Source organism: Geotrypetes seraphini, chromosome 4 (genome assembly GCF_902459505.1).
Source record: "Geotrypetes seraphini chromosome 4, aGeoSer1.1, whole genome shotgun sequence".
NCBI lineage: Eukaryota > Metazoa > Chordata > Amphibia > Gymnophiona > Dermophiidae > Geotrypetes > Geotrypetes seraphini.
The window spans coordinates 101,426,315-101,452,186 of record NC_047087.1 but is presented as its reverse complement, the minus strand read 5'-3'; the positions used below and the strand labels follow the sequence as shown (position 1 = coordinate 101,452,186).

General features: G+C 42.6%; 1 protein-coding gene across 2 annotated transcripts in view; it reads left to right on the top strand.

Annotated features, from left to right (window-relative positions):
* Positions 1-25,872, top strand: part of SPAG17 (sperm associated antigen 17) — a 742,651-nt gene that overhangs the window by 610,690 nt on the left and 106,089 nt on the right. For both annotated transcript variants that reach the window (XM_033941513.1, XM_033941512.1), the window contains exons 36-37: positions 4,921-5,034; positions 20,507-20,561. In XM_033941513.1, the coding sequence (XP_033797404.1) occupies positions 4,921-5,034; positions 20,507-20,561 (169 nt within the window). The remainder of the gene's footprint in view (positions 1-4,920; positions 5,035-20,506; positions 20,562-25,872) is intronic.

Sequence of the window (25,872 nt, the reverse complement as noted above, 5' to 3'; positions counted from 1 at the left end):
AAAAAAAAAAAAAAATTTTACATGAGGGGGGGGGGGTGTCAAAAAATGATGGGCCCCGGGTGCCACATACCCTAGGTACGCCACTGCCCAGACCTGTACTTATTACACTATTGAGGCACCAGCAGGTTCTTAAAATCATGCAACAGGCCAAGCTGCATTCACCCATTACGTTGGAGGGCAACAAAATTCTAATTGTTCCTGATCTGGCTAAGGAGACAGCGAAGAGGAGGAAGCTCTTATTATCCTATAGACCTCAACTTAAAAATCTTGGTGCCAAATTTGGCATGTTATATCCAGCACGCCTGGGGGTTACCTTTAATAACTCCACTAAGGATTACCTCAATCCTGCAGACCTGGCTGATTTTATTGAGAGTGTGAAACCTACATCTATAGACAAAACCTGACCACTTTACACCTGATATGCTTGGGTACTGCTTGCTCACTCTGCTTTACATGGTATAGGCAGCTCATTACCTATTATCACAACTTGTTGTTGTCATTAGTTTTACTGTTTGCTTATTACGATAGTGATGTCTAATTTCCCAATTCCTGAACTGTTGGAGCCTGCAGTTTAGGCTTCTCTCTCTTGTCAGCTTTCTGACCCATGGTGACTTTACCCTGTTTAATACAGTTTATTGTGATGTTGCAGCTATTCTTGCTCAATTTTTGTGCAGAAGTTGACTGTCTTTCATGCCTTAGGCTAATTTTTATAATTCCATGCTTCTTTGAATATATTCCACTGCCATATAATGCTTATTATACTGACTCAATGCGTATTGTTATGATTTTGATTGTATGTCTTTAACATGTTTCTCCCTGTATGTGAAAGAGTTCCACAATTCGGTGAAAAGGCTTAAATTATTGCGCTACACTGAACAATATAATCCTGATGTCATATTCTATCAAGAAACACACCTTAGTGCTACCGAAGCCCTAAAGATTGCTCCTCGTTGGGCGTTGCTCCTTTGTTTTCTCCTGCTGCGGGGAGAAAAAATGGAGTTATTACCTTGATCAGAAAAAGACCAGATATCAGAATAATTTCATCCTCACATGACATGGATGGTAGGTGGCTTAGAGTTACTCTGCAAGTGGGCAATTGTTTTATACACACTTATAATATATACGCACCTAATCAAGACTGCCCTATTTATTTTGAAGCATTGGCAGATGATATCAGTGCTGCTGCCACTCATCCAATATTGTTGGGTGGTGACTTTAACCTGATCTTGAATCCGGAACATGATCGGAAATCCAAGACTCCCTACAAAAAGTCCAGGGCTTGGCATTGTCTACAGGACCTTCTCTACCAACTGAAATTAGTGGACCCATGGAGACTACTGCATCAAAATGAGGAGGTGTTCACCTTTTTCTCCCCTCCCTACTCATCATATTCGAGAATTGACTTTTTTCTCCTCAGCTACTCATTACTACATAAAGTGGACTCTTCTGAGATTCAGCCTATATCTGTATCAGATCATTCTTCAATTACGCTTACATTTAAAGATATTGCACTTCCGAAGACATCAGGTGTCTGGAGATTTAACTCTACATTGTTAACAGATCCTTCTTTCATAGAGCATATCAAACAGCATATTAGTGATTATTTTGCCTATAACAAAGTGGAAAAGACCTCCTGGCAAACAACATGGGATGCATTTAAGTCGTATATCCGGGGAATAATTATCTCCTATGCTGCTAAGAAAAAATCTGAATCTAGAAGACAACTACAATTGATGGAATCACAGATATCGACACTAGAATCCTTACATACCGCTGATTCTTCCAACATCATCCTTCAAACTGAATTAAACAAACTCCACTATGACTATAATTTGCATTTAAGTACGGCCGCTGCCTCTGAGGTGCTCATTCAAGCTTCACACTATTACGCCACTTCTAATAAGGCTGGCCACCAACTGGCACAATATCTGAAACTGAAAATGGAGAAAACAACTATACCAGCCATTAAAACGAATAATAATGAGATTTTAACATCCGACAAAGAGATATGTAACCAGTTTCTCTGCTTCTATCGAGATCTCTACAAGTCTGAGAACCCTTCTTTGACATTGATGGACGAGTACCTTGCTAATCTTGATGGACCCAGATTAGATGAGGATGACGTTGAACTTTTATCGACACCACTGGACTTGGATCATCTCAAAGAGACACTGAATTCTATGGCCAAAAATATAGCTCCAGGACCTGACAGCCTATCAGTTGAGTTTTATGTGGTCTTTCAAGATGCTCTATTGCCAACATTGCCATCCTATTTAACTCATCTTATCGATCAGGGCAGAGCAATGGGTTCGTTTACTGAAGCATTGATTATTATCTTACCGAAACCTGGCAAGGACCCACTTTATGTTCAACATTACAGACCTCTATCTTTGATAAACGTCGATGCCAAGATATACGCAAAAGTATTGGCATCTAGATTGCAACTTGTTTTACCGAAATTAATTCACACTGATCAAAATGGCTTCATGAGAGGCCGTCTAGCTAGTGATAACTCTCGTCTATTCTCTCACATCATATCACAAGTTTCTGGGTCGACATCATCCCATGTTGCCATTGCCTTAGATGCGGAAAAGGCGTTCGATCGAGTGGAGTGGACCTTTATGTTCAAAGTTCTAACTTGGTTTGGCTTTCGAGACCCTTTTATTCAAATGGTAAAGGTACTGTACGCTTACCCAGCAATTAGACTCCGTATCAATAACTTCCTTTCTGAGATGTTTTCTCCATCGAGGGGCACGAGGCAAGGCTGTCCACTTTCCCCCCTGCTGTTTAATTTGGCTTTAGAGCCTCTACTGATTGACATTAGATCCAACTCTTCTATCCGGGGTTTCCAAATGGCTGATTTATCCATCAAACAAACAGCTTATGCGGATGACATTCAAATATACACCTTACTGGAGTCTATACCAACAGTATTACACACCATTGACGCCTATTCCTCTATATCTGGATACAAACTCAACTTGACCAAATCAGAAGTCATGCCACTTTCTGGATTGCCCTGTGGTGCAGAGGTTAGGGCTTTGGGTCTTAAGTATGCCCCAACTAAATTGAAGTATTTGGGAGTCTATTTTGGAGCTTCCATTGAAGAGACTCAAGATTATAATATTACCTATATCTTGGACATTATCACTACCACCACCACCAGATGGTCACCACTGAAATTATCCTGGTGGGGTAGGTTGGACTGTATTAAAATGGTCTTAGCACCAAAAATTACTTACATTCTATCTATGATTCCTTTTCGCTTCCCTCTTGCTGCTTATAAGAAATTCGAGTCTGCACTGGTTAAATTTCTATGGAATGCTAAACCACCTCGAATCACCCTGAAGAAACTAAAATGCACCAAAGAACATGGAGGAGTCAACTTTCCTAGTCTTTATGACTATCATGTGGCCTTTTTGTGCAGACAAGGATCGCATTGGATTGTACCTACAGCTACGTCGCACATTCCTGCTTGGTTGAAACTAGAACGTGCTTTACTTCCTGATGAAAACCTCAGTTATGTACCATTTACTACCAGAGAAAGTACGCTTGGCAGTAATATTATATTTTCTTCTATCATTTCTGCACTTCAGGAACTGGATGGTTTTGCTCCTATACGATGGAATACTACCACTAGTTCATCTATATGGCGAAATCCTTGCGTACAAATTCAGGGTCGCTATATCGAATGGAAATCTTGGCACAAGAAGGGCATCTGGTCCATCAGCAAGTTATTATCAGACGCTAAGTTTCTAGACTTTGATACTTTCGCTAAGACATATGATCCGGCATCATCTCACCATTATAAATGGCTACAACTGAAACATTGCTTAACTTCTTGTTTTAAGAGGACCAAATTATCAACTGACACGCCTACTCTACTCAAATGGTCTGCCTTGATCAACTCTAAAGCGGGTCAGGCATCTGCTTGGTACAAGTTACTGCACAAACAGAAATTTACACCACCTTTAGCCCTATATGATATATGGGCTCATGATGCCTCTGTACCTGCTGAACAGTATGACTGGGAGAAAATTTGGCTAACCTCATTCAAGGCTCTGAAATCCTCTACCACCTTGCACACTGTCCTCTTCCTGTATCATCGGGCGTATTGGACACCGCTCAAATTGTCCAAAATTGGGTCTTCTGTTTCCAACAAATGTTGGTCTTGCATGGACGCTGTAGGTACCTTAGATCACATGATTTATCATTGTATCCAATTGACACCGTTCTGGTCAGATGTATGGACAACTATTAGTCAGATACTACACTTAAGAGAAGATCTATCATTTGCTATTATCATCTATGGGTCGAGTGCCTTAAAGAATCATCATCTGGATAAGTATGGAGCCCGATTGCTTAAATGTTTAATTCTCATTGAAATTAAAACTATCTTATCAAATTGGAAAGACTTCTCATCTTTGCATCACAATTCGTGGTGGAATACTGTATGTTTATTTTCAAAATTTGAACTCATAGCTGCTGACAAGACGAACTCTTGTCACACCTATAACAAAGTATGGTCTCCTGTTTTAGTCTATTGCAAAATGAAGTAGACAAACATAATCTTAATCAAACTGTTGTTAGAGTCTTTTCATAATGTTCTCTTTGAGATGTGTTTGACTACGCTTACCCTGCTTTTCAATGACTGCAATTAGCCTTAACTGACTTTCTTTTACTGCACATCTTTTGACTCGTTGATTGTATTGCTATAATACATGGCTTGTTGTTTTTCGTTTTGTGTTTTCTACTATTTACAAACTTCAATAAACATGATTGAACTTAAAAAAAAAAAATAACTGGGCATGTACAGTAGCTAAATATTGACTGATTATTTTTTTTATATAATTGGAAAGAAACCAAGTAACCATTGTATAAATGCAAAATTTTATCATTTGCCCTACTTTCTTCTATAAGAAATACATAAGCAGCATCTTGAAACTGGAGGAGGAGGAGCAAGATATGTGCTTGAAGGACCCCAGAAGCGAAGAGGAAAAGATGCATGCAGCTGACATCCTGAAACTGGTGCTGGTAAGATAATCATAATACTGTATATATGGATATGGATAGAGATAGAGATATATACACCCAAGCAAATTTTAAATACATTGGTTTAAGATTTGTGTTACTACTTTCAAGATCAATGTACGTACATATAAAACTCTTTATTGTCCTAATTTGATTTTATCCTAGAGAATATAAAGGCAAATTTCAAACTACCTGCACTGAGACAAAGTTCATGGAAACTTTTAATCCACAAACAGTTTATCAATTCCCAAAAAAACACCATACTCCTATACTTTAGTATTGAATATTACAAGTATATAAGATAACTAGTTAAAGGCTTCTTATACTATACGGCAGCAGAGGTTTCTACGGCAGGCTGGCGAGTTAAATGCTCCAGCGCTCATAGGAATTCTATGAGCATTGTAGCATTTAACTCTCTGGCCCATGGTAGAAACCTCTACCGCCATTTAGTAGAACCCAGCGTAAATTATTTCAATAGCTTTAGTCTGCAGTATTCAGTATGAATATCAGGCATAAAATTACAGAAATCTTCTTTGAGACACCTGCCACGTTGAATATTTGCCTTAAGGTATTTGTTCCTATGATAATTCATTGTCAATACCATACAGTAATAGAACATAGAGCTCATGATTGGTTTTAAAATATAAACTGGAACTCTGGCATTATAGCAAATATATAATTTAGTCTTACAAATATATTTTAAATCTTGTCAATATGTAACGTGTCTCTATTTGATTATCTGTACCATGGAGTCAGCAGTAAATGGAATTGGTTCTTGTCAGTAACATATAATGGAGTCATCTAGTCTATAGACAGCAATATGTTTCTGATCTTCTGTTGTTTTCATGGAAAATAGTATTTATATAGAGAAATAAGCATGTCTATAAGTTGTGGGGATATACATGCATAAAAGTATACACTATTGACATATGAAAGGCAATTTTATTTCTAGTGCAATGTGTCTAATGGTCCTGAATGCTATGGTCTTGTATCTGAACCACCTACTTCCCAGGGAGCTTCTCCTACCCCATCAGTTTGTGTTCTTCAAGCAAGTTGCTCAGAAGTGTTTTCATCTGCTCTGCAGTTTTATTATTTTGGGGTATTTTTGCTCAGTGTTGTTTAGAGGCTTGGTGCCTGAAGGTTCCCACTTGGTGGGTCCTCTGCCTGGGAGAAGACATAGACTTGCACATCAGAAGTCTGCTGCTAGCAGGATCAGCCACTTGTGGACATCCAGCTAGCCAGCCTGTTGGCATTTTTTTAGAGCTCAGGGGCTGTCCCCTGCATAGCTGCTCACATCCCTGATTTAGTGTGGGTTTCTATCTGGCTCAGCCTTGACTAACAGTGGGCTGGCTGCCTGGTTCTCCACCTTTTCATAGCATGTTTTTCCAGGGGTTGAGGTTTAGTCTAACCTCAGTCTGACTGGCAGCCGGAAGACTAGGTTTGTCCAGTGAACCTGTGAGGCAAATTTCTTCTCTTTGAGTCCAGCAGAAATCCTATGCTGAAGAAGGCAGGGACCACATGGCAGAATGAGTAAGGCTATTGAAGCCTATGAGGAAAATTGGGGGGGGGGGGGGGAGGGTTCTTAAAAGTTGAATTTGAGGGTTTCTGACCTCAGAGCCCAGGTCTCCCACCTCCAAAACCCCTTTCCCTGTGATTTATTTCCTTCAGGAAGGTCTCCATGGGCCATTTTTGGCGCACATTTTCTGGTGGCAGCCATCTTGGATTTTAAACGATCTATTTTTGTGAAGCCTTCATCTGCCTCAAAACCCCTCGATTTTGCTCAAAATCGACTGGGATGGAGAGAAGTTGTTTCCTGGAGCGTCTTTTAGGGGACTTGAAACCCATGTTTCTGGTTTAGCGGGTTATCCAGTGCCTTACCGCCAATTCCATCAGGCAAAGAAGAGGCTGCCCCATTGACATCATAAGGGACCTTGTGGCTCCCTACAAGAGATTCACATCTCTGTGGCGCACAGCTGCAGGGAATGGCCAAAGGGGTGTGCCCAGAGGGGCATACCCTTCCCCTTGGGAGCCCCATAGAATGACGTGAAGTAAATATCAGAAGTACTTTTGATTTATTTTCTTGATCTTCTTTCTATATTTGTTTATAATGGAGAAGCATAAAGCAAAAGTTAAAGTTTCTACTCCAGTGTCTGCTGGCCCTATGGATCATCATATAATTTCAGGAAGTTCCCTGAATCATAGTAAGAATCAGGGCTCTCCCCTGGATCATATTCCCCCTTCTCCTTCTGAAATTTGTGATAGGGGAACCCTGTTGGAAGGACCCCCGTCAGAAACAGGATATCAAAAGGGACGACAAAGTGAATTGAAAGTGACCTTTACTGAGATGCCTCAAGTACTTGCATCTTTGGACTCCCAATTGATTGTACCTGTAACTGATAAGCAGAAAGGTACTCTCAAGGATTTATGGGATATTAATCATAGGATGGATGGTATGTTAAGAAAGTCTTATTCTGAGCAATAACAATTCTCACAAGAATGGAGAGTGGTGGGAGCCTTGGCCTCCAAGTTCTCCAGGGCTAGGAATCTGCAGGAGGTACAGCCCCAGGGGAAGAGACCCCTCCTAGGACCCTCCAAATCTGTATTGGCCAAGCACAGTCACGGAGCGCAGGAGGACCAGCAGGGAGTCCCTGCCAGGATCACAGAGACCCCTTGTACAAGGATTCACATTGGATTTTGTGAGCCTTATGTCTTATTTGAACTGCTAAGAGTCCTCAGTGGTTGTTATCAGCGAATCAGCACAGGTGTTCCCTCCCCCCCACGACAGGCACACCAACCAGATGAGGATGCAGACTTGGAGCAGGAGGTTGTCTGTTACGGACTGGGAGGATAGCAAGTCTGATTCCATACCACTTTTATCACAGGATGAAGTGTCTCTGGCAGTCTGCTTCCATGCAGGACAGTGGTCAGGAGGTGGTGACAAAACTGGATCAGGGGAAATACTTCACAATACGTTGGTTGCTCAGGGCCTCTGCACTTTCAAGCGTTGTTTCCACCTTGCTGCAAGAGTTGAAGCTGGAAATTCTGTCAGTTTCTTCTCAATGCTCAGTAATGAACAGTTCTATGGCTCTGAAAGCATTCTTTCCCTATCATCCAGACATCACTAAGCTGGTCTCTGACCATTTAGTCACCAGAGGGATCCCTTTGAGTGGCTAAAACTATGGCCAAGCTGTATCAGAGTGCACCAGATTTCCAGCAGCTGATTGTGCAGCTGAAAATGGATTTGCTGGTGGCACAGGTCAGGAAATAAACCTCCCTCCCTAGTGAAGGAGAGGTAATATTAAAGGATCCTCAGGACTGCAAAGTGGACTTACTCCTCAAGCATCAATTTGAAGCTTTGGTCCCAGAGATTTAGGCGGCATCCTCATCTTCCTTTGTGGCGCTTGTCACACTTGCCTGTCTCGGACCCAAAAGTTCCTCTTTGGGGTGAATTATATTGCTGATGCTCTGTATGATCTTATCAAGAGTTATGAGCAAAGTCTCAGCCTATGCTGTCTCTACCCAATGGATGCTCTGGATCAGACATTGGGCAGGAGATGCTACCTCTAAAGCAGGGTTCTCAAAGTCCCTCCTTGAGGGCCGCAATCAAGTCAAGTTTTCAGGATTTCCCCAATGAATATGCATTGAAAGCAGTGCATGCACATAGATCTCATGCATATTCATTGGGGAAAATCTGAAAACCTGACTGGATTGCGGCCCTCAAGGATGGACTTTGAGACCCCTGCTCTAAAGCTATGCTAAACAGGCTTCCATTTCAGGGGCAAATACTCTTTGGCAAGGGTCTAAATCAGTGTTTTTCAACCTTTTTACACCTATGGACCGGCAGAAATAAAAGAATTATTCTGTGGGTCGGCGGTTGAAGAACACTGTGTTAAGTCGTGGGCCAGATCACGCCCATCTCTACCCAATCTCCACCCCAGACCCCACCCCCATAATAGTACTAATTGCACCTTGCACGTCCCGTGCCTCATCTGGAACCTTCCCTCTGACATTGCAACGTCAGAGAAGGCTTCCTGTTTAGGCGCAGGATGCCCGTAGGAGCCGCTGCCCGTGGCTTTGTGCTCTAAATCAGTTAGGAAGAGGGAGCTGGCTCGAAGATAACGCCGCATCAATCGCACCGTGGACCAGCAGTTGAAGAACACTGTTTTGGGCCTGATGCATGTGCTGGCCCTGTGGACCGGCAGGAAATTTCTGTGGACCGGCACTGGTCCATGGACCGGTGGTTGAAGAACACTGGTCTAAATGACATGATGGCCAGTGTGACTGACTTTTGCCCCAAATCCTTACCAGTCAGCAGACCCTGGACAGCCCGGAGTTTGGGTAAGAACATTTTTGAGGATCCCAAAGATTTCATATCTATTCAGGAGGCAGACACTTTCAGGGATCGTGTCAGATTCAGTGGGGGCTGGAGATAGCAAGCATTGGGATCTTGCTCCTCCCCCAACCATTCAGAAAGCACAATGATGTCAGGACAGAAGTTGAGCTCTTTCAAGATTTTCTTGGCAAGTCCTAATTACAAGATAATGAATACCTCTTTGAGATTAAACAGATTAGATTACCCAATCAACTTTACTACCAAAATCCTTGGAGTCGTACTGGACCGATGCTTAACTTTTGAAGACCATTCTAATGCTCAAGTTAAAAAATGTTTTTTCACCCTATGGAAACTTCGTACCATCAAACACTATTTTGACTTTCTCTCTTTTTGACTGCTGGTTCAATCTCTGATCTTAAGCATTTTAGATTACTGCAATATTATATATTTGGGATCCTTTAAAAATCCATCACACGATTAAGAGTCATTCAGAATGCTGCCGTCCGTATCATTTATGGTCTCAAAAAATCAGATCATGTAAGCCCGTATTACATAAAACTACACTGGCTGCCAATGGAAGCAAGGGTCATTTTCAAATTTGCCTGCCTCTGCTTCAAAACCATAACTGGTTCATCTCCAATCTACCTGTCCCACCATTTTGAATTTCCAGGCACCACTTGCACACGTAGTGCCTATCTGTTTGCTTTTCCATCCTTGAAGGGCTGTATCTACAATTGATTCCTTGATAGATCACTATCATTCCAAGCAGGCAAATGGAATAAATTTCTAACCACCTTCATTTCAAATGTATCCTCCTACCAAACCTTCAGGAAATCAATTAAAACTTATCTCTTTGATAAATTTCTCTGACTCTTTTCCTGCCTTGCTGTATCTTTGAAATGCTTCTGGACAAATCTTGACTACTCTTGGCATGCTAAAGTAATTTGAAAGTCCTTTTCTGTAACATCGCTGTCTGTATACAGTCTCTTCCCCTGTAAACCGCTCTGAACTGCTTGTATTGCGGTATACAAAAATAAAGTTGTTATTATTATTATAAGGAGCAGGCTGTCAATCTTTTGGGTAGTCTGGTCTCAGATCAGCACAGACCATTAGGTTCTAGATGTAATCTGGGAAGGGTACAAAATAGAGCTCTGTGCCCCCCTGCCAGACCACTTTGTAACATCTCCAGCCATCTGGCCAGATGGAGAGAACCCTCAAAGTTCAGACTACTGTGAAAAGACTACTGGCTCTTTGGGCCACAGAGCTGGTCCCGGACACAGATGGGCTCAGGCAGATACTTTATATTCTTCATCATGCCAACAAAAGGCTCAGAAAACTGCAGACCAATTCTAGACCTCAAATCAGTCAATGCGGCTCTGAAGATACTTCTACATGGAGACTGTTCAGTTGGTCACAGCAGCAGTAGCACCGGGGGGAATTTCTTGCCTCCCTTACGTCCCTCTGTATCTTCACATTCCCATTTTCCCTACCCACAGGAGGCACTTGTGATTTCATGTGCTGGAGCAGCATTTTCAGTTCTCCATACTTCCTTTTGGCCTGGCCACAGCACCTCGCACCTTTATCAAGGTGATGGTAGTGGTAGCTGTGCACCTCCACAAAGGTGGATTCAGGTGCACCCATATTTGGATGATTGTTTTATCAGAGCTCCATCCAAGGAGGAAGGGAAGCTGGTGGTTTTGAGTGGTGCAACTCCTCCAGAGCTTGGGCTGGATAGTCAACTTAAAGAAGAGTCAGCTGGAACCAACTCAGCACTCGGAGTACCTGGGAGTCTTGTTCGACATGGTCTTGGGCTAAGTGTTTCTTCCAGAGCCATGCAGACTGAAGCTACAGAAGCAGATTTCTGAGCTACTTCAAAGACTGGCTGCCATGACATGGCGTTATCTGCATGTCCTGGAGTCAATGGCAGTGACCATAGAGGGGGTTCCTTGCACCAGAGTGTAAATAAGACCTGTCCAAGACTCTGTTCTGTCTTGCTTGTCCCCTCAATTGGACTCACTACAACAGCTGCTTTCCTGGCTACCTACAGCGAAGTGCAGCCTGAAGTGGTGGCTGAGGCTAGCTGCCTTTTCCAAGGACATGCCTCTTTGGATCTCCTCCTGGGAGATACTAATGATCAATGATAGTCTTTATGGCTTGGAAGATCATTGCAACAGTGTGGAATCCAACTTAGCAGAAGTGGTCCATAAATCGCCTGGAACCTGGAACAGTGGAAAATGTGCAGGCAGGCCGACTTTCTCAATCAGCAAACTCTGCTTCCACAGGTATTTGTCACCAGCTTTGAGCTCTATACATAATTGGTGCTGGTTGCACAAGTTTGGATGATATGTTATTTCCTATGTTTGTTACAGAGCAGAATAAAATTGTAGTGCTGGGGATTTTTCCCCGTTCTCCTCCTTCTTGTTATGTCTTTTATTACAGTGCTACTTGATTGCTTTTGTACAAACTGAAGAGCAAGAACAGCTCCCTGGGAAGGAAGTGGAATTGGAAACATGATTGACAGTTTTTCTGCAAGCAACTTGCTGGTTCAGATACAAGACCCCAGCATTGAAGGCCACTAAACACATCTACTAGAAAGAAGATTACCAACTTAAGAACCTAATCTTTCTAAATTCAGTGCATGCAGGTACATGCATCATGCACATGTAAATGAAAGAAAACTAGCAGTTATATCCACAAGCGGTCTACGTTCTATTTCATAAGGGTGTGCATAAGTATCATGTGTGCAGGCATATACATGGGTGGAGCATGGAAGAGACATAGGTGGGGCTGCCACATAATCATATAACTTACAGTATTCTGTAAGTTATATGCTCCTATGCTGTATTTAGGTGCCCACAGTTATGCCAGGTTAGTATAACTGTGGACACCTTAATTGTAGGGCTGCATTAGGGCACCTAAATGGAGGTGCCCAGTAAGGCTATTCTTATGTTCTTATGGGAAATACTTTTAAAACCAATAGGAAGAAATATTTTTTCACTCAGAGAATAGTTAAGCTCTGGAATGTGTTGCCAGAAGTTGTGGTAAAAGCGAATAGCATAGCTGGTTTTAAGAAAGGTTTAGACAAATTCCTGAAGGAAAAGTCCATAGTCTGTTATTAAGATATGGGGGAAAACCTCTGCTTGCCTTAGATCGGTAGCATGGAATGTTGCTACTCTCTGGGTTTTGGCCAGGTACTAGTGACCTGGATTGGCCACTGTGAGAATGGGCTACTGGGCTTGATGGACCATTGGGCTGACCCAGTAAGGCTATTCTTATGTTTTTATGACCCCCATACACTTTGAATCCATAATCTTGCCTGCACATTTTTGCACTTAGTATGCAAATTTGTGCCTGCAGGTTATAGAATAAAACAGTGGTTCCCAACCCTGTCCTGGAGGACCACCAGGCCAATCGGGTTTTCAAGCTAGCCCTAATAAATATGCATGAGAGAGATTTGCATATAATGGAAGTGACAGGCATACAAATCTGCTCCATGCATATTCATTAGGGCTATCCTGAAAACCCGATTGGCCTGGTGGTCCACCAGGACAGGTTTGGGAACCACTGGAATAAAAGCAGTTGTGGTACCTGAATAAATTCATGTAAACCGTTCTGGGCTCCCTTGGAAGAGTGGTATAGAAAAATGAATAAATAATAATAATATAACATAATTGTTAAATTTAGCACTAATTGGAACTAACTACCAATAATAGGCTTTCCAGTGTAATAGATGAGACATTCTAGACCATAGGGTTATTTCCCTTTATCCGCATGGACTGCAGAAGAGAACCATTCCAGGTTTTCCACTCTACTTCCAGGGTACGTCATAGGCTAGCTTAGCTCCTCCTCATCTTTCTCTTCTGCATGCATGGTGCTGGTGTTAGAGTTCTGCTCTCCCACATTTATTTATTTATTTTTTTGTTTGAAATAATTTTTATTGAGCAGAAAGTATTGAACATACAGAACAAGCAACAGTGCACATACAGTCTATGGAGACAAAGTTACCAAGTGCAAAGTACACAGCATACAAGCTAGAGAGGGTGAGGCCGAGGCCCCTCGCACTCCCTCCAGGGCTGGTCCCCAACAACCCCAAGAGTAGAAAGCCAGTGGCAAATAACAGACATAAAACAGACTGTTCAGTACCTTCCATTTTTAAGAGGGGGAAAAAAAAAAGAAACAGGAAAAAGTCCTCCAAAGCAGAACATCCAGTCAACCCATTCACACGCATACACATCCACACTTTCAATCCCACTGAACCAACCCCCCCCCCCCCTCCTGAGTGATTGGGCACACGGATTTAATTCGACGTAGTTTTGTTCCCTTTCACAGTTCTTTGCGTTTCAAGCACTTTGAAAAGCTGCCTGCTTGAGAATTCACAGACTTCAGTCTGTAGCTGACAGGCCGATCCCTTTGGGGTACCTGTTAGCCGGTCTGTTAGTCTTTCTTGGAACTCAGGACCGTCCCTGACCTGGTCTCGCTCCCTCTTAAGTGGAGACCGTTTAGCATGCTTAGGGGGCTTAGTGGTGTTCCGCAGCGTGCAGGCTGCATTTTGCGCCTCTGCCCATCCTGGTGCGCAATCGGTGGTCAGCCGAGGTGGAGGCATAGTCAGACAGTCAGTCTGACCAGCAGCCTGAAGAATCAGCTTGATATCAGCTTTCCCAGCAGTGTGGCAGTGAATTCTGATTCTGGCTTTTCACAGAGGCTAGAGAGCAAGTGCAGCTTCTGTCTTTAGTACTGTGAGTAAGAGGAGCTAACAGGCTCTATCAGCAATTTAAAAATCTAATTTCGAAGGGTTTTGAGGGTTTTCTAGAGCTTCCCGGGGTTCCCTAACCCGAATTCTGTTATTTTCCAAATTATTTAATTTCGGGAAGGCCGTCTTTTGGCGCAATTTTGATCCGGCAGCCATCTTAGATTTTTAGCAATCTTTTTTTTAAACTTTTCCCTGCTTCATCAAATTTTTGCAAGGAAAACTGCTGAGATGGAGTCCTCTGGGTCTCCTAGTGTGGATTCATGTAAAATTTGTGCAAATTTGCTGCTTTTGGAGTATCCATGCACCACATGCTGCGCGGTTGGTAACTATGGGTTCAGCCTCCCTTCTGCAGAAGCAGGTGATACAATGCTCAGCTAGCCCATTGGGGTGGCCATCTTTATTTTTGGGGCTTGGGACTGCGCATTTATTGTCCTGCTGCAAGATGGACTCTCCGCAGCCTAAAAAGCGCAAGTCTAAGGCATCTAAGGGTGACTCTATGCCCCAGGGTCCAGATGCCTTCTCAGAGCTCATGAAATTTTTGTGGTCTGAGTTTCAATTAAGGTGTCTGTTACCCTTATGGCATCGCACAACGCAGGTATTTCTTCGGGGAAATCAGTCTTTTAGACCTCCCCGGCTGTTTCACAGTCTGTGCTGGAGACTACAGTGGTGAATCTGGACCTCGCTGATTATTTTTCCCCGAATTGGAGGATCTGGTTTGGGATACAGGATCCATGGATCCCTTGAGGACTCCGGATCCTGGAGCAGACCAGTTTGTGGGACACTTATTTAAGGTTGCAGCACTCCCTGACTTCATTGCTGAATCTTTCCAGGAATTGGGCTTAGATGCAGTAGCGTACTAAGGGGGGACGGGGGGGGGGGCGGTCCGCCCTGGGTGTCAGCCCTGAGGGGGGTGCTCTCGGCCTTGCCGTTCAGTCCCCCCCACCACCGAAGGACCGCTCGCCCCCTGGCTTCCCTGCACCACCTATGAAGCAGCCCGCAGCGGGATCGCGATGTCGGCGATCCCTGAGCTGCTTTGGCGCTGCTTCCTGCGCCGCGGTCCCGCCCCTCCCCTCCTCTGACGTCGGAGAAGAGGCGGGACCGCGGTGGAGGAAGCAGCTCCGAAGCAGCGAAGGGATCGCTGACATCGCGATCCTGCTGCGGGCTGATTCAGGTGGTGCAGGGAGGCCAGGGGGGCGAGCGGTCCTTCGGGGGTGGGGGTGGGGGACTGAACTCAAGGCCGGGAGCACCTCCTCAGGGCCTGATTCAGGTGGTGCAGGGAGGCCAGGAGGGGCGAGCGGTCCTTCGGGGTGGGGCGGGCAGGCAGGCCTGCAGGCAGGCCTTCAAGGGGGAGGGAGGGGTGACAGGCAGGCAGGCCTTCAAGGGGGGGTGACAGGCAGGCCTTCAAAGGGGGGACAGGCCTTCAAGGGGATGGGGTCAGGCAGGCAGGCAGGCTTTCAAGGGAGGGACAGGCCTTCAAGGGGGGGCCAGGCAGGCAGGCTTTCAAGGGAGGGACAAGCCTTCAAGGGGGGGGGACAGGCAGGCCTTCAAGGGGGGATAGGCCTTCAAGGGGATCAGGCAGGCAGACCTTCAGGGGGGGGGACAGGCAGGCAGGCCTTCAAGGGGGGTGCAGGCCTTCGGAGGAGGGGTGCAGGCCTTCGGGGGGAGTGCAGGCCTTCAGGGGTGGGATGCAGACCTTTAAAGGGGGACAGGCCTTCAGGGAGGGGGGCTCTGGTGTAGAAATACACAGAGGGAATGAGGGGGTTCAAAGAGACGCGCATATGCCGGACTTTGGGTGGGAAGAAATAATGGGTCTGAAAATAGAGAAGAGGGAGAGATGATGGACCATAGTTTTTAGAGAGGGAAGGAACAGAAAGGGAGAGAAGTTGGACACAAGGGATGGTGTGGAGGGGGGGATAGAGATACTGGATAGGAGGGTAGTTGGGAAAAGAAAGGGAGAGATGGTGGACCCTGGGGTGGTGGGGAAGGAGGGAGAGATGCTGGATGAAAGGGTAGTTAAGAAAAGATAGATCTGTGGAGGGAGATGAAAAAAGGATAGATGCCAGACCTCCTGGGGAGGGAAGGGAAATGGGGAGGACAGAGATGGCAGATGGATGGTTAGCATGCAGAAAGAAGGAAGAAGGAGACCCTGGCAAGCAAGTTATCAGAAGACAACCAGAGCCTTGGACCAACAAGATTTGAAAAATAACCAGACGGCAAAAGGTAGAAAAACTAATTTTATTTTCTGTTTTTGTGATTTACAATATGTCAGATTTGAAATGTGTATCCTGCCAGAGCTGGTGTTAGACCGCAAACGTGAGCTAGGATTTAACAGAGAGGAAAAGTCCTTTTTGTTTCTTTATTTTATTTATACCACAGCGCCAGTTTGGTTAGGAGAAGCCAAAGGGGGTGAAAAAGCTATAAAATAAACCCACCAGGATGTTTTAAAAAAAACAAACAAACACCCAATTGGGCAGGAAAGTTGAATCGAAAAACCAATTCAATAGGCTGAATCAAATCGAAAAATTTTTTTTCTTGAATCGGGCAGCACTAGTTTGCGATACTGTCTTAGACTTTAGGACTTGGGATTGGAGAGAGATGGCATCCTCAGTACTTTATAATGCAAGTGAAACGAGGATTTGGTCAGACTTTTGAAGGGTCTGCAGAAGAAAAATATTGTATAGGCCGGGGACATGAGACAGCAGGAAACGGGAACTTTTCTTCCTTCTATTTTTGTGAATGGCAAGGCTGAGGATGTCAGAGAGTTCAATTAAAATATGTGCTTTATAAGAAAATATAATAATGTGTTTTATAAAGTTTATAAGCATTGCTGGCCTACCCGTTGAGGTGTTCCTAATGGTGGTAGTGGTGGCGGCAGCGTGTCAATGTGTTAAGAGGAAGAGGTGGTCTGGGAAATTCTGCTGAGCAAACTCTGGGCCCATTTCCACCCCCCCAGTTAGTCCACTCCACTCAACTGGTTCACACACTGAGTGGGTCTTTGGGTGTTGTGCCTGGGTAGTTGTTTTGGGATCTCTTCTAGTGGTTTGTCAGTATCTCCTTGTGGTCCAAGGAAGGAAACTTTGTTAACCTTAACATTGACCTTCACAATATGTTTGTAACAGCGCTGCTTGTGTGGCATTAGACTATGTAGTGATTGAAAGAAAAAAACAGATCTTTGCACATTTTTGCACTATATGGTGGGTGTATGAGGAGATTCACATTTCCTGCACATCTAAGTCCTTGTGAAGTTACCTTGTTCTTTCTGTATTTGACATCTAGCAAGGTCTCTGTTTGGAAGGAAAGAACTAAGCTTAAAAATGAAGTGGCCAGAAGTTATGGTAAAAGCAGATAGCATTGCTGATTTTAAGAAAGGTTTGGACAAATTCCTGGAGGAAAAGTCCATAGTCTGTTATTAAGACATGGGGGAAGTGTCTGCTTGCCCTGGATCAGTGGCATGGAATGTTGCTACTCTTTGGGTTTTGACCAGGTACTAGTGACCTGGATTGGTTACCATGAGAATGGGCTACTGGGCATGATGGACCATTGGTCTGACCCAGTTAGGCTATTCTTATGTTATGTTCTCATCTGTAGGGGCCTTTGTTTTCACTTCTTATTTTAATGTATTTTTTTTTTTGTGGGAACTTATCAGTGTTTTTTAGAATGGGAACAAAAATGGAAGAGAATTAATGTGTGTGGAATGGGGGGGTTTACTAATTTCTTCAGCTAAATAATTAAATCCACTTCAACCAGACATAGGAGAACTCACGCACCATTCACACACCCTCCAACCAAAATCGTCAAAAGAAAAAAAACTATTCGACAACCTCCTAACACTCGACCCCCAACTCTACAACCTATTGACCTCGACCACAGACTACAAAACCTTCAAAAAAGAAATAAAAACCCTTCTATTCAAAAACACATAAAACCGAACTAACACAATCAGAACTGTCCCAAGCATCACCTGCAACTACTCCATATGTACTTCTGATGTCATGACAATTCAGACATAATTTATGTTATGTTTGGATTAATGGTTACATATATGAGGTTCAATAAAAGAAAATTTTCAGTGCCTTTTTCTATTATGACCATTTATTTTTCATGGTTATTACAAAAAATATTTTTTTACATGGGGGGGGGTGTCAAAAAATGATTGGTACGGGTGCCACATACCCTAGGTACGCCACTGCTTAGATGACAAGCCCAGTACTGCCGCCTCTTCCACTTCTTCTCCATGGCTCAGCAGTACGTGTGCCCAATCTGCCATTTTTGCAATAATGTCTGTAAATGCCCTTAGTTGTAATTCCATAACCAAAGAGCATAATTCCTTTAGCATGCAACTGCTAAGCGGATGCAGATGTGGGAGGGGCATGGGCGGGTCAGGGGCATTCCCAGAACCTATACGCTAAGATTATAGCATACTGTCTATTATGTGAATAACTGAGCAGTTAGACGGGAGCATAAGCGTTGATGACTAAAGTTAGGTGCTAAATTACAGTCTTATACTAATGTTTTATAACAGCAATTGTGCTCTTAATTGTCAGTATAGAATTTGCACATAGCACCCAGCATTGTAGAGCCTAACTTTAACCTATTGTTATGGAATTACCCCCCTACAGCTAGATTCAGTAAATGGCACTTAAAAATCAATGCTCAGTGTTATTTTATAACAGGCACTTACAGATTTTGACAGGAACCCACTGACCACTCAAGCAACTGCTACTTCTGCATGGTGGACCTTTCCAAACATCGAACTAGCAAACATACATCTGCAATCACATATCCAGACATTTCTTCATCCATTGTCTCGGTGCCACATTGCCCTGAGCTCCCTATACCTACTTCCCTAGAAAGAGAGAGCAGCTGTCTTCAGAAAAGAGCAGCAAGTCAGAGAGTGAGGGGGATGTTGTAGATCCAATTTATCAGTAGTGCAGCTGATGAGAGAATCCAAACCAAAAAGACCTCAATGACTGGATCAGAGATATTGGTCTCACCAAGTCCAGTCCTGAGCTTTTGATGTCTAAGCTCAAGCAGTGGAACTTGCTGGATGAAAGTGTTCAAGCCACAGATCAGAGAAAGCTTCGCCAAGCTTTGTCCACCTTCTTCACCAATCAAGATGGGCTCTGCTTCTACCACAATGTGACTATTCTGTTTGAGGCAATTGGAATCGTCTCTAACCCTGAAGAGTGGCATCTCTTCATTGACAGCTTATCCAGGAACATCAAAGCTGTGCTCTCTGTCTTTTCAGTGTCTTCCTCTCCATTTGTATTGGCCATCCAGCCCTTTCACTGTAACATGTTAATACTATATTGTAGTTCGCTGATTGTTAAGATTGTAATTCATTGGTCTTTAAGATTGTAATTCGCTGATTGTACAGCTCTCTTTATTGTGAACCGCCTAGAAGTCGTAAGATTATGGCGGTATAGAAAAATAAAGTTATTATTATTATTATTATTTAAGCACCAGAACTTACACCTGTTGAAACCAAGTGTAAATTCCAGTACCCAATTTAGGTGAACATCCCTGCTATTCTACAATGCTGTGTGCAAATTTTAGGATTGCCCCTGTTCTCATCATTCACCTTCCAAGGCCATGCCCCTTTTGAGTGGCACACCATGAGGTTTTTGCACACATTGTTATAAAATAACGTGTAACAAGATGTGCACCCATTTCCAAATTGGTGCTGACTAGTGCCCATTAGCACCTAGTGGCTATAAATTGGCCTTAGCCAATTTAATTGGGCACATATTTTGGCTCGGCTCCCAAATAGCAGCGCCTAATTTTGGGCACCAAATATAAAATCTGGGGGATAGTAAATACTTTTGTATGATATATGAATATCATTCCCAATGCAGAGTAGATCTGTGAGATTTTTGTATATCCTTGCCAACTTAGATAAAATTATACTCACCCTTACAGCAGGTATAACTTTGTGTGGGAGCTTTGAATGTGATCATTTTATAAAGGTGCATATATTGCCTTTATATGAGGGATCTTCAAAAAGTTTGCATACTTTTATTTTTTTTTAGTACCATTAAATATCGCAAGCAAATTGCATCACTACCTGCAAGGTGAGCCGGCTTGCCTGACTGACTAGTCACATCACATTCTACAACGCGCTCTCTTATCACTTCTCCCGCCCCAACCATTTCCTATGAAAATGTGAAAGCGCAGAAACATTTTGAAGAACCCTCATAAAATAATTGTAATGTGTTCACTTATGTGTCTCAACATTATTAGGTGCTCTGTTATGAAACTAGCATTTAAGAGTTAGCCAGGAGTCTCAAGGTAAGCTCATACATCTTTGAGACCTGAGAATGCAAATTCTTTAGGATGATTGTATTTATAAACAAGGATTCAGGAAACTTAAACATCTTTATCCTCCAATATAGTCATTCTCGGATCCAAATGCTTCTCCAGAACATCTGAGCAGAAAGGAAAATAAAGGTACCATAATGCTTACTTTTGAGATGCTTTCTTATTAAAATTGATTACTAGATATATTTAAAACAGTGCATTGTCATTCTCTATGATCTTTTCAGGTTAAAGGAATGTGTAAAGTAATTCTATAGGTCTTGCACTTTTTTTGGACAAGCAATTTTCTCCTGCTCTTTTATGCTTCCATTTAATTTGAAGCTGGCTTCTTACTGGAGCTATGCACCACCCAAGGTGTCCCTTATTTAAAAGCCTTTCTCCCTGTCTGGTCAGCCATTGCAGAGATAATCCTTGGTCGACGGTCTCCAAAACTCAGTAAGCATGTACCCTGAAACTGACCATTAATTGTGGCTGCTGCTTTATAGTGATATGGATCTGCATTTTAGAAAGGTGTCCAACTCAGAACATCACAAATGGACATCCATCTCACATATATTTTAGAACAGGATACAGCCTGTTCTAAAATACATGTCAAATGAACATCCATGTACTGAGAACATCCATTTTACAAACTGAAACTTCCAAATTATGAACACGGGAAAACAAGATTTTTTTTTTTTAAATAATTCTTTATTCATTTTTTCATCTTTCAACAAGTGTACAATACACATATCAACACTTAATAAATCACTTGAAAATCTTATCAGCAGTGTCTTTATATAAATAATAATTCCTCCTCCCCCCCTGATATTAATTTCCAAATAACTCTCCAATACCCTCCCACCCCCCTTCTACTATAAAATGGTGTATCATTCACAGAAAACATGGTATCTAATCTTGACAATACAATGCTAATGGCTCCCAAATTTTAATAAAGTTTCTATAATTTCCTTTTTGTACCGCTATTAATCTTTCCATTTTATACAGATGACATAATGAGTTCCACCAAAAATTAAAACTAAGCCTTCTGTGGTCTTTCCAGTTATTAGTAATATGTTGAATGGCAACTCCTGTCATAATCAATAAAAGTTTATTGTTACATGATGATATCTGACTCTTTTTCCTCATAGACATGCCAAATATCACAGTATCATAAGATAACGCTACATGATTTTCCAATAAACAATTTATTTGAACCCAGATTGATTTCCAAAAGGCCAAAATATAGGGACAATAAAACAAAAGATGATCCAAAGTCCCTACCTCAAGATTACAATGCCAACATCTATTAGACAAAGAACTATTCAACTTTTGCAATCTAACAGGGGTTCAAAATGCTCTATGAAGAAGAAAAAACCATGTTTGTCTCATAGATGCTGACATCGTACATCTTATTCTCCAAGACCAAATTTGTGGCCATTGAGATGCAGAAATTTGCTGCTTAATCTCAATGCTCCAAATATCCCTAAGACCATTTTTAGGTTTTTTGTTAACCAAATCATTAATAGCTTTATACCACTGTGCGGCCTGGTGACCCAGAAAATCTGCCTGGAAGCATAAAAACTCCAAACTGTATTGAGAAATAAGACTTTTCCATTCAGGGAACCCTGACTGAATGGCCTGCTTCAATTGAATCCAACAAAAACCTTGTGATTTATTAAGTCCAAATTTATGTTGCAATTGTGTAAAATCAAGCATCTTTCCATTTAAAAGAACATCATTTAACGTTCTTATTCCTGCAATTATCCAATGCTTCCAGACAATCTTAAATCCGCCAACTTGAATCTTGGGAAAACAAAATATTAAAAAAACCCCCACAGAAAACAACCAAACTGGCAGGAAAATGTCTGAGAGGAACAATCCTGGAAAAGATCACTTTACAATAGGACAGGGAAAACAAGAGACATAGATATCTGAGTAGCAACATAGGAACATATATCTTATAAAATGGCCACACAACAATCCATGCAGAGCAGAAGGCTAGACTAATGGTTAGAGAAGTAGGCTGGCCATCAGGGGACCCAGATTGAAATCCCACCAGCTGTTTGTGATTTTTTAAAAATTGTGAGCCCTCAAGGAACAGAAAAATACCTACTGTTCTTTAGCGTCCCTCTAGACCAGCACAAAAACAGATGGGTTTACGCTCCTCTGCCAGAAGGTGGAGACTGAGACATTAACTTTTGGCTTCAGTACAAGTGGGCTGTGCAGTCCCTATTACAATCAGTCTGTTCTCAGTCTCTAGCAGGTGGAGTGGTAAGCTTGTGCAGTCTGTGCTGAGGTTTGTTTGGGTTTTTATTTCAAAATGGCGCCTATAGGTCATAGGTTATAGGTCATAGGTGGTAGTGCCTCCATCCCTTATTTCTTTTATTTTGAATTTATTTTCATTTTTCTTCATCATCTTTCATTAATTTTTAATCTTTTAACTTTTCCTTTTGTTTCTAACATGATTTGAACTTTTTTGCCTTAACGGTAATTTAATTTTTCATCTTATTCCACTGTGGTATGACCATTGGTTCTATGCCCTAACGGTTTCAATGGCAGTGGTCATTCTACCTACCTTGTGCTGAGTGATTTTTTTTCATTAGTTCACTGGTATTTGGTGGTGTGCTGTGGCAATGGAGGACAGTGACGGGGAGATCGATGTTCCCTCTGTGCGGCGCAAGGTGAGAGCGGCGCATTTTGAAAGATGCAAGTCGATGGAGGTTGAAGCCCTTGGTGACATCCAAAATGCCAAAGAGGGTGTAATCATTCTGCCTCAGATCCAGCCCGCTCGGTTGGAAAGCCCAGCAGCGATCGGAGAGACCTTTTAGCCTTATTCTCCTGCTGTGCGGTGGCCTGCTCCGGTTCTCTGCCCAATGGTGTGGTTTGGCAGGGATCGGGGTGATGGTGTTAAGTCCTCTCTGTGGGCCTCACCCCCTGCTCAGGAATGAGACAGAGTCAGATGATGAAGAGCCACCGGCGCCTGCGGCTAATGGAGCCGGAGATGGGGTAGCAGAGGCCCTCAACCAAAGCAGCACACAACCATGGAGGAGTCTCTAGCGAAGAACATCCAGAAAGGAGATAAATCCTTCTTCAGGTATATCAGTGACAGAAATAAGAACTCAGGCGGGCTAGTACATTACATTACATTAAATTAGGAATTTCTATTCCGCCATCACCTTGAGGTTCAAGGCGGCTTACAAAAGATTTATAAACAGGGTTACAATGGGAGAACAATAGATTTGCTAGAGTGGTAGAGAGTAGATCTTTTGATATTTCTTTGGTAGTTAAGAACAGGGAGGCTTAACAGAAGATTTATAAACTACAATTGTCCTTGCTATGATAGTAAAGGGTAGATCCTTTGTCTATTTTAGTGTTGTTGAGAGTACGTGAGGTTAGGGCTGTTTCAGGAATTTCTTGAAAAGTATAGTTTTTAGTTCTTTTCTGAATGTCTTGTAGTCAGGGGTGGACATCAGAAGGTTGGAGATCCGGTTGTCCAGTCTTGCTGCTTGAGTGGCTAGGAGGCCGTCGTGTAGTTTTGATCGTTTTACTTCTTTGATCGGGGGGGAATGAATGGGGATTGTGTTTTTCTGTGTCTGGTTGTGGATGCTGGGATGAGGCGGTTGTTCAGGTAGGACGGGCTGTCTCCGTTAAGAGTTTTAAATAACATGCAGTAGAATTTGAATTGTATTCTTTCTTGGATTGGTAGCCAATGTGAGTTGATGTAGGCTTCTGTGATATGGTCATGTTTTCTCAATGAGTAGATGAGTCTTAAAGCTGTATTTTGGATTGTTTGTAGTTGTTTGGTCATAAAGGTTGGGCATGGGAGGTAGAGGATGTTGCAATAGTCCAGTAGTCCTAGGATTAGGGATTGTACTATAAGTTGGAATTGTGTTCTTTCAAAGAATTTCCGAATTTGTCTGAGATTTCTCATGATAGCGAAGGATTTCTGTATTGTGTTGTTTATTTGCGGTTGCATGGTACAGCATCTGTCTATAGTTATTCCTAGTAGTTTTATGGTGGTTTGGATGGGGTAGTTGATTGAGTTGAGTTCTAGGTTGGCTATGGTTTTGATTTTGTCATTTTCGAAGAGAATGAATTTGGTTTTGTCTGGGTTGAGTTTAAGTTTGTGATCTTTCATCCAGGTCGTAATGGAGTCTAGTGTTCATTGTAGTGTTTTAGTCAGGGAGGACTTTGATTGATCATAGGGTATGAGAATGGTAATGTCATCCGCGTAACTGTAGGTGGTTATGCCTAGATTGTCTAGATGTGTTCCGAGAGAGGCAGTGTATAGGTTGAAGAGGGTAGGGGATAGTGGGGATCCCTGTGGTACTCCGCAGGGGTTTGACCAAGGTTTTGATTTTTCTTTGTTAGATTTTACACTGTAGGTTCTGGATTTTAGGAAACCTTCAAACCAAGAGTATACTTTGTCTGAGATACCTATTGTATCCAATATTTGCAGAAGGATATTATGGTCTACTAGATCGAATGCTGCAGTTAGGTCCAGTTGTATGAGAAGTATTTTTTTTCCTGTGCTTAGTTGTCTGATTGTATCCATGAGGGAGCCAAGTAGTGTCTTTGTGCTGAAATTTGTTCTGAAGCCAGATTGCATGGGGTGGAGTAGGTTATGGTCATCCAGATAGTTGGTGAGGAGTTTGGCTACTAGGCTTTCTGTGAGTTTGACGTATAGTGGTATTGAGGCAATAGGTCTGAAGTTGGATGGTTGATCTGGTGGACCTTTTGGGTCTTTTTGGATTGGGGTGATGATGATTTCGCTGAGGACTGAGGGGAAAATGACGTCTTTGAGCGTGGTTTGAATCCATTGTAGAAGTAGAGTACGGAATTTTACACTGGAGGTAGTAAGGAGATATGAAGGGCAGTGGTTGAGGTCACAGGAGGCGTGGCTGTATTTTTTGTAGAGATTGTTGAGTTCGGACCATTGTATTTTGGAGAAATGTGACCAAGTTCTGTCTACTGCAGTTGAATCTTTGTCTGTAGGGTGAGTTGTGATTATGTTTAGGAGGGATGGGGTAACATTGAGGGTGGGTGGCTCTGGCATTTGTAATTTTGTTTTTGAAGTGTTCTGCCAGGAGGGTAGCTGAGGGGGGAGGGGTATTATTAGTGGTTGTGTAGGGTTTGGTATCTGTGAGGTCTTTTAAGATTTGAAATAGTTTTTTGGAGTCTTGGGTTTCTGTGCCTATAAGATTTGTGTAATGAGTTTTTCTCTTGTCCTTTAGTAGAAGTTTGTATTGTTTGTTGATTTTTTTCCAAGCGATTTTAGTTTGATCTAGGTTTGTTTTTCTCCATTTTCTTTCTAGTCTTCTACACTGTCTTTTGAGTTGGAGCCGTTCATTGTCGAACCATTGGTCTGATCTCCTGCTGTTTCTGGTTTTGGTTTGTAGTGGGGCTATTTCATCAAGGATGTTGGTTGATAGATTTTTCCAATGAGAGATGAAGTCTATTG